At 37.2% G+C, this 12796-nt stretch overlaps 1 protein-coding gene across 1 annotated transcript in view; it reads right to left on the bottom strand.

The window, feature by feature from the left end:
- Positions 1 to 12796, bottom strand: part of LOC107657794 (nuclear receptor coactivator 2-like) — a 132989-nt gene that overhangs the window by 5331 nt on the left and 114862 nt on the right. Inside the window, exons 11-18 of the mRNA XM_016446038.1 lie at positions 11718 to 11913; positions 8937 to 9119; positions 7324 to 7563; positions 7054 to 7183; positions 6701 to 6863; positions 4901 to 5197; positions 4137 to 4263; positions 33 to 210 (exon numbers count right to left, since the gene is read on the bottom strand). Of these exons, the coding sequence (XP_016301524.1) occupies positions 33 to 210; positions 4137 to 4263; positions 4901 to 5197; positions 6701 to 6863; positions 7054 to 7183; positions 7324 to 7563; positions 8937 to 9119; positions 11718 to 11913 (1514 nt within the window). The remainder of the gene's footprint in view (positions 1 to 32; positions 211 to 4136; positions 4264 to 4900; positions 5198 to 6700; positions 6864 to 7053; positions 7184 to 7323; positions 7564 to 8936; positions 9120 to 11717; positions 11914 to 12796) is intronic.

Below are 12796 nucleotides of genomic sequence, written 5' to 3' on the forward strand. Positions count from 1 at the left end.
ACACACACACTACACGAGGCATAAAGCTGCACCTGTTGGCATTCATGCTGCCCTGTGTCCAGCCGTTCATGTCAGGGGAGGACTGAAAAGAGGTGTTGCCCTGCGCCTGTTGCATCATGGGACTCTGGGCGTGGCTCATCCTGGGAGACATGAGGGGGCTCTGAGGGGTGGTGGCACCACCGAACCCCCCGTCCGACTGCTGACTCATACCTGACACACATACACACGCAGACATGAAGAGACAAACTCTGGTTCACAATAAACATACATCAAAGAACTATTTAACACAAATTAGGTAATTATTACTGTACAGCACTTTGCACATCATATTCACTCTCACGCTGTCAGACAACATCCACATTTAGCACCTAGAAATTAATGATAACTGCAACTACGAGAAGAACAATTACTGAAAATGACAAAATCAAAATCTAAACACATTTGTTGTTTAGATTAGCTGATCATCATTTTTAGAAATGTCAAAGCAGAAATCATATTGAGAATATTTCAGCCCATCTTCATAATCAAAAGTGAGGAATCAAGAGTATACTAGAGGGGTTTAGAGGTGTTATAAGCAGGCAGTAAGGCAGAGTTACACATTTTGACACAGCACAGGCATAGACACAGGCACAATTATCAACAGTTTAACACAACTTAAGCTTGGCTTAAATGATAAACTGATCATCTGATTGCATCAGTAGCTCATGTGTTACATATAGATTTACTGTGGCAAAGTACAAAGATGGATGTTCTGGATTATGTCAATTCTGAATCTGAAAATTCAATCTGAAATTCAATAATGTCTCTGATCTGTTGAATTTAGCTGATTACCACAGAATGATTTCAACTCGTTCTTGAGTTTGTAAAAAAGAACGCAAAATGCAATTAGTATTTCATTTCAATGGAAGCCTAACAGGGTCGCTGAGTGGGTGGCAAAGTCTAAAATATGCAAATGATTACACTATTTGATTTTAGAAACTGAGCTGTGAATCATAATAATTTTCTGTGGTAATGGACAGCATGCTGCTTATAGACATTAAGTTGGAAATAACCTGAAGTATTCTTGTAATATATTCTTATTACATGTGGAAAAAAACATTAAAGTGACTCTTCTGCTCTCTAGTGCCACATTCTACCATAACATTATGATCTTTCAAGGGCACTACATAAGGACAATTATTTAATACTGATTAACTAGCATAAAGTGCTAAATAACCCAACCTAGCTCACAGTACTTGACTAGACAGCTATAAACAGATATTTAAAAACCCAAATACTCACTGAAACAGTTTTTAAAGTTGAGATTATGAAACATTACTAGATACTAATGAATTTTGGTCTTTAGTTTTATGGCAGCATCTAATCTCATAATACAGTACATGGTAATATAATCCAGAAAATATAAATCTCATTATGAACTCTCTTCATGTGTTATTGTATACTATTATAATATTTATTAAGATTTTAAAATTATATTTTATTTTTATATTTTATTTAGTAATTTTGTTACATGCTTTTATTTTTTATTAGTTTTTGAAATGTTCTATTTAGCTCTATTTTTATATCAGTTTCAGTCATTTAGAACTTCAACTTATTTCAGTTATTTGCCAAGGCAATATTTTGAAATTTTATTTAAAGGGATAGTTCACACAAAAATGAAAATATTGTCATTACTTACTCACCCTCATGTCGTTTCAAACCCGTAAGACCTTCGTTCATCTTTGGAACACAAATTAAGATATTTTTGATGAAATCCGAGAGCTTTCTGACACTGCATAGACAGCAATACAACTGAAATGTTTTAGTTCATGTGACATCAGTGGTTCAACCGTAATGTTTTGAAGCTACGAGAATACTTTTTGTGTGCAAAGAAAACAAAAATTACGACTTTATTCAACAATTTCTTCTCTTCCGTGTTGCATTCACGAGAGTACCACGACGCATGCGTATGCATTCCTCTGCTTTCAAACAAGGTGCAGCGAATCCTGGTTTTGCGTCAGAACGCCGGTGTCCTGACATTTTATCCTACCCGTCAGATTGTCCTACCAGGGTTTACTGCGCATGCGCACATCAATATTGCGTCCTTTTTCTCACGCTGAACAACAATATTTAATCAGGGTTCCCACTCGTTCATGAACACCAGATTCAAGGACTTTCAAGGACTTTTTAAAGCACCATTTATTTTATATCAAGCACCTATCAAATTCACATGCCAGAATATGTAGTGTCATGAAAGACCTTACAGTACTTAACATTTCACTTACCCTTAACATCTACATTAAAAATTTCAGAGTAATAATGTTTTGAATCTGTAGGTTGTGTTTTACAATTGTAAAAATTTTATAATGTAATATATAATATTACATTATATGATACATAAAGTACAATTATATATCACTTCTAAATGATTAAATACTAAAATAATAGTAGTTATTAAGATTGATGTGGTTTGGAATTGGTCAAATGTGCTTGGAAAAAATATGATCAGAATATCAACGTGCCTAATAATTATGCACACACTGTAAGATGTGCTCCCTCTACATGGAGTGTGCATAATCACGAAATCAATATTAGAATGTTTGCGGGAGTGGGACACACGTTGCGGGAGTGGGCGGTAATGGTCAGAAATTCAGCGGGAGCGGGCTTAAGAAAAACGGAAATCCGTCGTAGCGGCGGAAAGCTTTAATCCCTGCATAAGCAAAATGTATTTCAAATTTAATTCAAGCACTTTCAAGGACCTATGTTTGTTTTCAAGTACTTTCCAGGCCTTGAATCCATACGTCTGAAATTCAAGTACTTTCAAGAAGCGTGGGAACCCCGTTTAATGTATCTGCATTACTGTAAGGGTAGGTTTAGGGTTGGGGTAGGTGTAGACTTTAATAAAACACAATCTAATAAGTTGAAAAAATTATTTATTGTTGGTTTCCTGTAGCTGTATCCCTTCTAGCCACAACTGCAAATATAACACATAATTACTGTATTTGCATTACTGTAAGGGTAGGTTTAGGGTTGGGGTAGGTGTAGACGTTAATAAGCCATAATTTTACAGGTAGCATTTTTCGTTGTCGAATTGTACTACCCACTGTTTTAATGGGAGGTAGCAAAATCTGACAGAGTAGCACAAATCGACAGAACACTGGCTCCTGCATCAGCAGCACCATCACACGCATTCGTCGTGGTACTCTTGTGAACGCACGTTGACTGACAGGAAAGAGAAGAAATTGTTGAATAAAGTCCTTATTTTTCTTTTCTTTGCACACAAAAAGTACTCTTGTAGCTTCATAACATTATGGTTGAACCGCTGATGTCACACAGACTATTTTAACGATGTCCTTACTACCTTACTGGGCCATAAAACATTTCAGTTGCGTTGCTGTCTATGCAGGGTCAGAAAGCACTCAGATTTAATCAAAAATATCTTAATTTGTGTTCCGAAGATGAACGAAGGTCTTATGGGTTTGGAACGACTTCAGGGTGGGTAATTAATTATTCATTTTTGGGTGAACTATCCCTTTAAGTTTTTTAGGTTCAAGTTTTTCCATCTAATATTTATATTTTATTTCAGCTTTATTTTAAAAACTGAAAACAATTTTTAATAGTTTTAGTTAACAATAACAACACGTCTTTCCTCCTTCCATTGAACAGGTGGAAAGGTGAATTTTTAAGAATACCCTGGCTATTTTTATTTTTAGAACACATTTATGGTGCTTTTTTTATCATTCTGGAATCCAGTCTTCATTCATTTTTATTATGTTTTACAAAAACCTGGCTGGAAAAAAAAACAAAAAAAATTCACAAAAGAAAAAAGTTAAAAGATTAGGAACAACATGGGGGTTAGCAAATTATGTCAAAATTATAATTGTTGGATAAACAATAATTTGATTCTTTTAGAATATATATTTTTTTAATTGGATTTGACTATAGTTGCTGGATTAGCATTTTTACACAGCTGACCTGTGCCTGTCTGGACTACTGCATTTCTAATTAAACCTTGTTGATTGGCCCTGGACGTCTTTGATTTTTCACTGCACATTCAGATCACACACGTTCAAGCCTGTAGTGTTGCTGGTCGCAGGTGTTTGTGTGTGTGTGTGGAAGCACATGACACACAGACAGAGAGAAAGGGCAGGCAGTACCTGAGCTGGGGAACTGAAAGGCACTGTGCTGCATTTGAGGGCTCATAACAGCCCCAAACTGTCCGCTCAGACTGCCCAGCATCCCCTGGTTAGCTAGACTCATCTGAGAGCCATGCATGGCGTTATATATATATATATATATATATAAAAAATCACTGATTGTAGCTTTAAATAAATTGCCAGAAACTAAACAGTTAAGAGATATGACCCCTAAATAAACCCAAAATGAGGTCAAGGGTCAATTCCTGAAATGTCCAGCAGGGGGCAGCTAACCCTACTTCACCAGTCTGATTTACATTCAATTGGGCCTTTCGCTTTAAAATGGGTGTATATGGACAGAAAAAAAAAAAGATTATGCATTTAAGTCTTTGGACTAACAAAGCTACATGCCACCAATTAAGTGTCACAGGGAACACTTCCCATTGTATTGTCTATATACATTTTAAAAGGTTTTGTTAAGGTTTTTTTGTCAATACAACAGAAGTTAATAGTCACCAAAACTGTTTGGTTACCAACATTCTTCCAAATATCTTCTTTTGTGTTCAAAGGAATGAGTGACATGATATGTGACATAACATGAGGGTGAGTAAATGATGAATGAATTTTTATTTTTTTGGGACTATCCTTTTAACTAAATGATCACTGTGCTTAATATTGATGGCATAATCAGACAATATTATGAATAAAAATACAAATATAACCACTTTTATTCTACTTTAATCAAGACTGTTCTTTCTTCTCATGTATGAGAGTGTAAACCGTACCTGCTGTGCTTGTAGCCTGTGTTGAAGCTGCAGTCTGAGTGCATTGGGTTGGGTGGGGACGGCCCCGGTGGGCCTGAGTCCTGGTCTAGCCTGCATGCGGAGCATGGGGTAGCCCGGCCTCTGCCCCATCTGTCCTGCCATGCCGTGGAAGCTGGGGTCCTGCATGGACGTGTACCCACCCTGCTGCATGTGGGCTTGGGAGGCGGCGTACTGCTGCTGGCTGTACATGGGCGGCTTCTGATCCATCATCATACTGGGGTCCTGACCTGGGAACTGATCCTGCTCCACCGGCTGAGTCTGAACACAAGGGTGAGTATACACCATTAAATGTAATCTCAGTAATGCCATATGTTTACATGTGTGTGATGTTAATAGCTGATGCACATAATAAATCAGATAGTTCTGGACCTGGATTTTGTATTAATGCACTGAAATTTCAGCAACCGAAAAATAATCTGGTCTCAAATTACCACTCAATCATTGTTTCAACCACAGAAAGATGGCAATAAAACATCTTGTAAATAAAGTTACATCTACCTCAGGAAACCCATTCAATGTCTATAGTTTGTTAGTTTGTATAACTCTAGAGAGGAGCATTTTGTGCAAATAGTGCTAATATGCACTATATTACATATTCATTATATTTTTACTTAACTTTTTTCACCATTATTCTCCATTATTTGTCCAGTATTTAAGTTTACACAAAATCTGTAATGAAAGCAAGTTTTTATTATAGCTTCCATTTAAATGTTTATATTTCAACAACAAATTGGAGTAGAAACATAAATTAAGTGTTAGCGTTAGTTCTGGCAGGTCACGTGAGTCAAGCTTGCATCAGCTGATTCTCAGCTGATCACATCTACCTATAGGAATACGACACCTGTTGTGGCATTCCTATATAAGCTCTATTCAGTATTATTCAGCCGCTTTTCAGCTTGCTCAGGAGCAAATTACCCTCCTCCATCCCCAGCTCCTCCTTTCGCCACAGTCAGGACTTGGCTTTCTGATATTCCTTGCTAATCAGACTCCTTTATCTTGAATAAAGTGTTACACTTAAATATCATTAAGTACATTAATGACATCTGCCTTGTTCGGTTCTGTTAACCATAGGGGGGTTATTATTGCTGCTCTCCCTGCTCATTCATGACAGGCTGCATGGATGGGCAGGGAGTTTTTTGCCCAGAAAAGAACCATACTGCCAAACCAAACTTTATGCTAAGTATCTATCATTTTGACGATAGTGGTCCTGACAGAAGTATATTAAAAAGTTCATATAAAAACTGCCTTATATGCAATGAAAATGTACATTTGATTAATTAACAGATTAATAAAATAAACCCTTCCATTTTGGTTTTCAGCTAAATGAAACCCGGTTTCTGTGTTTCGGCGCAAAAAAAAAAAAAAAAAAAAAAAAAAAAAAAAAATCAAGTTTGTTGCATCACTAGTATTTTGATACTATAAAAAAAAATCTATGGTTTTCATTATTTAATGCAAGTTTAAACAAGTTTTTATTACAGTCACCGTTTAAATGTTTATATTTTTAACAACAAATTGGAGTAGAAACATAATTATATCACTAAAAAGTGCCTTTGGTGCAAGTAAAATGTTTGATTTGAGTGCTGATTGAGTAAGTTTGATTAATTAGCTGATTAATTAAAACAAATTTTGGTATTAAGTAAATTTGATTAATTAATAGATTTTTAAATAAAGTTATTTCGGTTGTGGTGTTTGGTAAAAAAAAATAAAAATTTGGTGCATCACAAAAGAGACTGGGTTGTAGAACAAAAGTATTCAACCCACCTGTCCCACCAAAGCCGGGATGCCTAGAGCACGGTCAATCTCCTCTAGGCCGTCAAAATCTTTGAGAACCGTGTAGAGCTGGCTGAGCAGAGCGCCCTCATCGGCCGGACCCTCAGAGGCAGGAGGGCACAAAACATCCTCCCGAGAACTGCTATACATAGAGCTTACAGAGACGAGAGACTCTCATTAAAGAGCTGAGACATGAATGATGGGATATCCCATAACAGATTACATCTGAGTGTATTTGTCCAGTTATTTTCTTACAGAAGGACAAAAATCAACATGTGCACACAGCACACACCTCCAATAAAGTGGCGGGCCTAACAACAGTAACAGTAATAAATACCGTTTACCTGTTCTGGTTCCCAAATGGGACCGGCTCTATAGGCATCACACTGTCTGGCCATGGAGCCGTCTGATTAGGCGGTGCCTGTTGCTGGGGAAACTGGTGGCCAGCCATGCCCATGTCCATGTTTGACCGGGCTAAGGAAGAAACAGCAGATGATAAAAGATGATTAAAAACACCATTTTTATTTGTAAATAAGTCTGAATAAGTTATCCACAAGTCTTTGCTTTTCTACACTTTCTGTAAAGCTCTATATATCTGCTCTGTGTCCATTTACCATTTGGCATCATCTGGGACTGAAGCATCTGTCTTGGTCCAGGCTGGCTGCTGGGCCTCATGGGCATGCCTGCGCCAGAGTTGGGCACCATGCGAGAGTGGAGCGCCCCCTGTGTGAGAGAGTGCTGGCCGGTGGGAGCAGTTGTGACGGGTGAGGCCGCATTACCGACGGGACCAGGACCCTGTGCACCCCAACTGTCCTGCTGCATACCTACACGGGGACCATTATTACCCATGACTCCTTTAAGAAAGAGAAAGAAAAGGGCTTTTAATTTGAAGGTAACTTTTATTAAATACAAACTAAATGGTATTAGCAACATGTGTAACGTGACGTTTTTGATTGAAACAGAATATTCAGTGAGAATTTACACTACTGTTCAAGAGATTTTTTTTTTAAAGGAGTAAACCCTTTTATTCAACTAGAATGCATTAACTTGATCAAAAGTGACAGTAAAGGCATTTATAATGTTAAAAATGATTATTCAAAGATATATTAACATAGAAAAATTATTATAAATTGTAATCATATTTCAGAATAATACCATTTTTATTTAACTGTGTTGTGAAATTTGGGCTATGGTTATATTATTCAGTATTTTTTTCAGTTGAAAAACAACATTATTCTGTAAGTGGAGAAAAAGGTTATTTTTTTATGAAAGGTAATGAAAGCATTTTTCTTTTATAAAAACATGCACTGACAAATTGTGCATAACACCACTGATAATTTTTATGAAAGGATTTTTATGTCTTTTAAATTATGATTCAGTGCTATAATGCACAAGCAGGTGCACTACTGCACTTACTGACCAATTCTACCTTAGAAACGGTTGCCATCCACCATTTTCTCAAGACTTTGATCTTTTTCTGTGTTTTGGATAGTTTTAAACACAATTTAATATAAATTATCAAAAAACAAGGTACAAAGTTGTTGCCAGGTCTCTTATAATAGTGACACAAAATACAGAGGACACAAGACATTTCAATAAATCTTCACAAGTTTCCAAACAAACATGATTGCATGTTTTGTAAAGCTTATCTGACTTCCCAACAGTAAAGTAAAAACCTAAGCTAAGGGTCAACTGACAAAATAAATTAGATATAGAAAAAAATAGTGGTATATATAAAACTATGGTGTCATTTCATCCTCAGGAATGTGATATTTAAAAATCCAACCACCTGAAAAAAATGCAGACACGATCACACCAGAAACCCTGCAATTCTTTCCTAAGGTTATGAGTCATTTATATCTAGCCGCTCACAGTCTCACCTTATGTGCACATTCACTTGCAAGCGAGTGTAACCCACCACACACAAACAAAAGGTGCACAGAGGGGCTTGCTTTTGATCTGACTCAACACTTTTGTGCCGTTTTACACATTTGTCTTCCTCTCGGCCAACAGCGTCATGCTTGACTGTGCATTACTGATCACACTGAAACTTTGGTTTGTACATGGTCGGTGCGGCATTGGAACTTTCCTCTCATAGTAGGTGTTAAGTGTGGGGGAAACCCTGTGTTCCACCGCATATGTACAGACAAACTTTACTTCTATTTTATTTTATATTATTGCATCAGTGACTAAGAAGCATTGCATTTCGGACCCCAGCTCAACTCACCTGCATTAGGCATGACACTGTGGTTTCCCATCATGCCTTGCTGCTGCATGAGCGAATAGGGGCTGTTGTTCCTCATCAGAGGGTACTGACCCTGAGCACCTTTAGCAGGCATGTTCATATCCAAAGACACGCTTCTGACTGGAGGAGCCCTGCCGGGCTGACCTGGTCGTGGAGCACCAAAATCTATCAACACACATAGCAAATAAATGACAACACTGAAAAAAAGAAAAAGTATGGTATTCACAGTTTATAGAAAAATAAAAAAGACTTTTAGTCTTGTATGCTCACCAAAGCAGCATTTATATGATCAAAGTACAGTAAAAAAAAAAACAGTGATATTGTGAAATAATTACAATTCAAAGTACAATACAACAGTTTTCTATTATAACATATTTTCAAACGCAATTTATTCCTGTGATGGCAAAGCTGAATTTCCAGCAGCCATTACTCTTCGGTCCTTAGTATCACATGATCATTCACAAATCATTCTAATATGCTGATTTGCTGTTCAAGATAGATTTTTTTTATTATTGTCAATGTTGAAAACAGTTGTGTTGATTAACATTCTTGTGTAAACTGATAAAAAAAAAATTCAGGATTCTTTGATAAAGTTCAAAAGAACAGCATTTATTTGAAACAGAAATGTTCTGTAACATTATAAATGCATTTGCTGTCACTTTTCATCAAATATGCCCTTGCTGAAAAAAGTATTGATTTCTTTCAAAAAAAATCTTACTGACACTAAAGTTTTGAACAGTGGTGTATAAAAATTACTGTTGAAAAATGAGTGAAGTTTTTTTTATAAGTATCATAACATGGTTTGTGTGTAGGGTCACTTATTGTACTAAAAGTAGTCGACTAGTCAGTGTTTAGCCCATGTAAATGGCTAAACACACAAACTGTACAGCATTAGTGGCCTTTGCCATTTTTGGCAAGTCTCTGATGACCGTGCGTGAGAGAGAATATCCACGCAGCTGAAATGATGCAGGTGAGAAACAAACGTGTCATGAGAAACTCATGTTCAGCCTGCTCACAGTTTCGGTCAGCCTCTGGGCACACTTGAATAGTTTCAGGGTGTTTCACAAAAATTATGACATGTAAACATAAAGCACTCTGGGTTCACTTCATTTTCACTCTTGTGTAATTCTAAATATTTTTGCAAATACATTGGGACGCTGTGTGTGGACACAGGAATTTTCCTCCTGCTGTCACCTTGTAAACAAATGCAAATAAAATCCAAGACTACTCAGCGAAACTCCTTGTAAACACACAAACACACATTCATGACTATTGGGTGCAATCTGGATAGTTGTCCTAAAGGAAGTCGATTACACAATATAAGGCAAAGCTCAAACCATGTGTTACATTGGTCTAATCTTACATGAGCGTTCAAGAGGGTGTGCGTGCATAAATATGAGCAATAAGGCAATTATATGACTATTTGTACACAAGCAAGCATGCTTGGGAAGAACCTGCAATATTTATGCATTTGCTCACTTGTTGTCTTTTAAAGGTGCAGTTACATTAGCAAAATGTAATGTGAAAAAAGGTCCACTATCTATTATCAATAGTGTTGAGATGAAGCACAGCTCACACAGAAGTCACTTTCAAATGGCGCTTTTCCACTGCGTGGTACGACTCGGCTCGGTACGGCACGGCACGGTTCGGCTCGGCACGGGTTTAATCCGTGATCAGCAGAGTTTACACGTCACGTTTTGGTAACGGTACGGTTCACTTTGAACCCCAACCGAGGTGGTACTAAAAAAAGTACCAGGTACTGTACCCAGTGGAAAACCCCCAAAAGTGAACCGTACCGAGCTGTACCGTGCCGTACCATGCAGTGGAAAAGCGCCAAAACTAAGCAGCTTTCTGATGGTCAGCACCGCAAATTTGCATAACTTAAACATGAGTGACTTTATTGCTCTCACACAGAACTCCCAATCCCGATTTACAGTCTGGACAAATTGACACAAGTTGTCCAGAGTCGCTCTGCAGATTTGAGTTGACCGATTTCACAGAAAATTGAGCAGTGTACGATGGATTTTTTTAGCATTAGACTCTGATTCCATTCAGCTGTAGGATATCAAACATGCTTGATATTTTGAGGCAATTTTAGAACACACATTGTTGTGGTTTGCCATACATCTAGAAATGAGGCACATGTCTCTGCATGAGTTTGTTGCATTTAAAACAGCTAGAAAGTCTGGTAGTGTGTGATCCTCACAGGGAATTTACATGACACCATTTTCAAAACCTTGTATGCATTTTAGACAGTCATTTACACAACAACAGTGTTTTGGGGGCATAAAAATGCAAACTTTTGAATACGGGTTTTAAAGTGCAAGTTTTTGTAAAACGATACCGGTGAAAATGAAAACATTATCGTCTCTGTGTAAGCTACAAAAATGAGAATGTGTGAAAACAGCGAAGTCATGCACATGCGTATTATGTGTTCAGTCTATTGTGCACAGTGTTGCTTTACAAAGTGACATCGCCAACTACTGGCCTGGCATGCATAATACAGCATTTTTAGTCATTTTCACAGATCCATGTAAACTGGAATCATGTTGTCTGTACACAAAACTTTTAAAAAATGCAAAAATCAGTTTTTAGTACATCACTGAAGTGTGAACGTACCCTCAGTCATTTAGTTTTTAGTTTTCATACCAATTTGGCAAGTTTATAATGCCAAATGTTTTAAAATCTTTTCAGATTTCAGAAGTCTTACATTATTCCAGCCATTGGATGAAAACTGTAGGAGAATGTGAGTGTGTTACTCACTCTGTTGGCCCACAGCCTGTAGTGCTCTCTGTTGCTGGGGACCCATGCTGGCTCCACCCTCTCCAGTCATCTGCAGGATGTCATTGATAATTGACTGCTTGTCCACGGCAGCAGGCAAAGACACAGGCCGGGAATCCGCAAACAGGCCTGGCTGACTGTTCTGTAGATCATCCAGAATATCATCCAGCTCGCTCGACTGCAAACACACAAGGGAATTCCTTTAGCTTAGTATTTTCATTAGTCTCATCAGTTTGTTGCCTAATATCAAAAATGGGTTTGTCAAGGTAAAATTTCTGTTGGGTTTTGGATGCACAAGAAAATATCCTCTTGTACATAACATACCAATGCATCTTATCATGTATAACATCATGTATATTGTTTTGTAGAGTCACAAGGTTTGGTATCTGTCTTTTGGATTTAGACCTCGGCAGGGAAACGTTGGAGAGTCTGAAGTCTGCCTGCTGAAACACACCCCTCTCCCTCTCACATGTACACACACACAGCGCTGGAATCTAGGACAACCTTCACACTGAGTTAAAGGAGGCTAGCTGAACACTACTCCATTTGCCATGGTTCGGTTACCATCTTTAAACCCTAGATTGCTTCTCCATCAGAGCAAGATCTTCTAAATGCACGCAAACAAACACACACATACTCTGCATGACTCGGAACGCAGCTTAACTTTAAATACACCATCGATCTGACTTCAAATCCTTTCATCTCGTTCATAAGCTTTTAAAAATATTTATTACCTTAGAAATCTAAATGCACACTTGGCTGTAGTGCACTACAGTTCTGATGTATCTATGTTGTATTTGATATATATATATATATATATACATACATTTTTAAATTAGATTATACAGATTAAGTGTATATATGATTGTGTGAGTATATATATATATATATATATATATGAATAATGTATAAATGTATTTATTTTCATGCTTATCTTTTTACAGTCTATATTATAAGTATACAATTTATATAAATACACACATATACACACTATAATAGGACAAATATTTGCAAAAATATTTCACACACACACACACACACACACACACACACACACACAC

This window comes from Sinocyclocheilus anshuiensis, unplaced genomic scaffold, assembly GCF_001515605.1.
Source record: "Sinocyclocheilus anshuiensis isolate Anshui unplaced genomic scaffold, SAMN03320099.WGS_v1.1 scaffold7, whole genome shotgun sequence".
NCBI classification, from domain to species: Eukaryota; Metazoa; Chordata; class Actinopteri; order Cypriniformes; family Cyprinidae; genus Sinocyclocheilus; species Sinocyclocheilus anshuiensis.